Here is a 1,476-nt window from a genome sequence, read left to right as displayed (position 1 = left end):
CTGTGCCTACAATGTCTGGGAGTGGAAATGCCTGTGTAGTGGCCTTGCTGGAAAGTGGGAGCAGCGATTCGAAGAAATCTTCGTCATATGCTATGAAAGTTACCTTGACCCAGATGCTCGGGGGTGGTGTGATCGTCAATGTGAATAATCCCAGGCAGGCTCGAATCGCAGAAGAGGCTGGAGCCATAGCAGTGACAACGGCGGGGCCGCTTGGGGACGCTGTTGACAGAATGATTGATCTAGGTTTGGTTCAGGCAGGTCAGGATGCTACAGATTATTAACGAGGATGAGATTTACGCGTTCGCAAAGGGGATAAACGCCACTTTCGAATTGGTGAAATTGACGAAACAATTGGGGCGTTTGCCGGTGATTGTGTTTGGGTTTGAAGAAAGGCATGAATAAAATGTTGATTCGCTCCAACTGTGGTAATATGTCTCATTTAAAGTATACCAACAAGCAGGGCCATCGTTCGGCGCTTCGGATATCTAGGATTATCTCGGAAACTTTCAGATTGGGCCTTCCTGATGTTCACTGGTTTGTCATGGGAGATGATGACACAGTGTTTGTGCCTGACAATTTGGTGACTGTTCTGTCAAAGTATGATCACAGACAGATGTACTACATTGGCAGCCTGTCTGAAAGTCACCTGCAGAATATATACTTTTCATATAATATGGCTTATGGAGGTGGTGGGTTTGCCATCAGCTATCCATTGGCCAAAGCATTGGAATCAATGCAGGATGGTTGCATTCAGAGGTATCCGGGCTTGTTTGCAAGTGATGACAGAATACAAGCTTGCATGGCGGAGCTGGGTATACCATTGACCAAGGAGCCTGGTTTTTCACTAATTTGATATATACGGTAACCTCTTTGGATTGCTTACTGCACATCCAATCACGCCATTGGTATCTCTTCACCATCTAGATATTGCGGAACCCATTTTTCCGAGCTTTACTCTTCCATGCTATCCATATTTCTTTGGGATTTTTGTAGACCAGAGCGATTGAACTCGCAACCTGCGATCACTTTGGTTGTATATGTTGGCGGATCTCTAGATCAGGCGGTGGTGAATCTACCCATCGTAGAGGAGCAGCAGCTTTGTGAGTCTGCGTGCAGACCTATCACTATTGAGATTCGAGTGCAGTGGAAGCTCATTAGTGGTGCCTTCGCTTGGGAGGCTGAGTCGTGGTGCCCGCTTGCCTGTGTGGTCAAATCGTGGGTACATTGTGAGGGTTGTTGGTGACGGGTTGAGTACATTGCATAGGCATGACAGTGCAAGTCCTTAGAGCTGGAATGGTGTTCAATGTTGCACTTGGGCTTCAGAATTTATCAGATTGCAGAGATAGAGAAATTGAATTTTATTTTTTTAATGTCTTAGAATGATGGATAAAATTAGTGTGCTCTTATTGAGCTTAGCTAACTCAATTTAGGTAAAGTTATTTTGTTAGAATTTGCAACTCTAACGAATGACAAAGT

At 44.9% G+C, this 1,476-nt stretch overlaps 1 protein-coding gene across 1 annotated transcript; it reads left to right on the top strand.

The window, feature by feature from the left end:
- Nucleotides 1-430: 430 nt before the first annotated feature.
- LOC149154401 (uncharacterized) lies at nt 431-853 on the top strand. Its single transcript, XM_089444135.1, has one exon. It carries the CDS (start codon nt 431-433, stop codon nt 851-853), a length of 423 nt encoding a protein of 140 aa, XP_089300261.1.
- Nucleotides 854-1,476: the final 623 nt, after the last annotated feature.

The sequence above is a fragment of the Pinus tabuliformis genome, chromosome 9 (assembly GCF_031772625.1).
Source record: "Pinus tabuliformis cultivar Carrire ecotype Pingquan chromosome 9, CPIR1, whole genome shotgun sequence".
Taxonomy (NCBI): Eukaryota; Viridiplantae; Streptophyta; class Pinopsida; order Pinales; family Pinaceae; genus Pinus; species Pinus tabuliformis.
This window is presented reverse-complemented; position numbering and strand designations above follow the sequence as displayed.

Excerpts from the sequence above, each read along its gene's own strand:
- LOC149154401 (XM_089444135.1), top strand. The coding sequence starts at position 431 with ATGTCTCATTTAAAGTATACCAACAAGCAGGGCCATCGTTCGGCGCTT.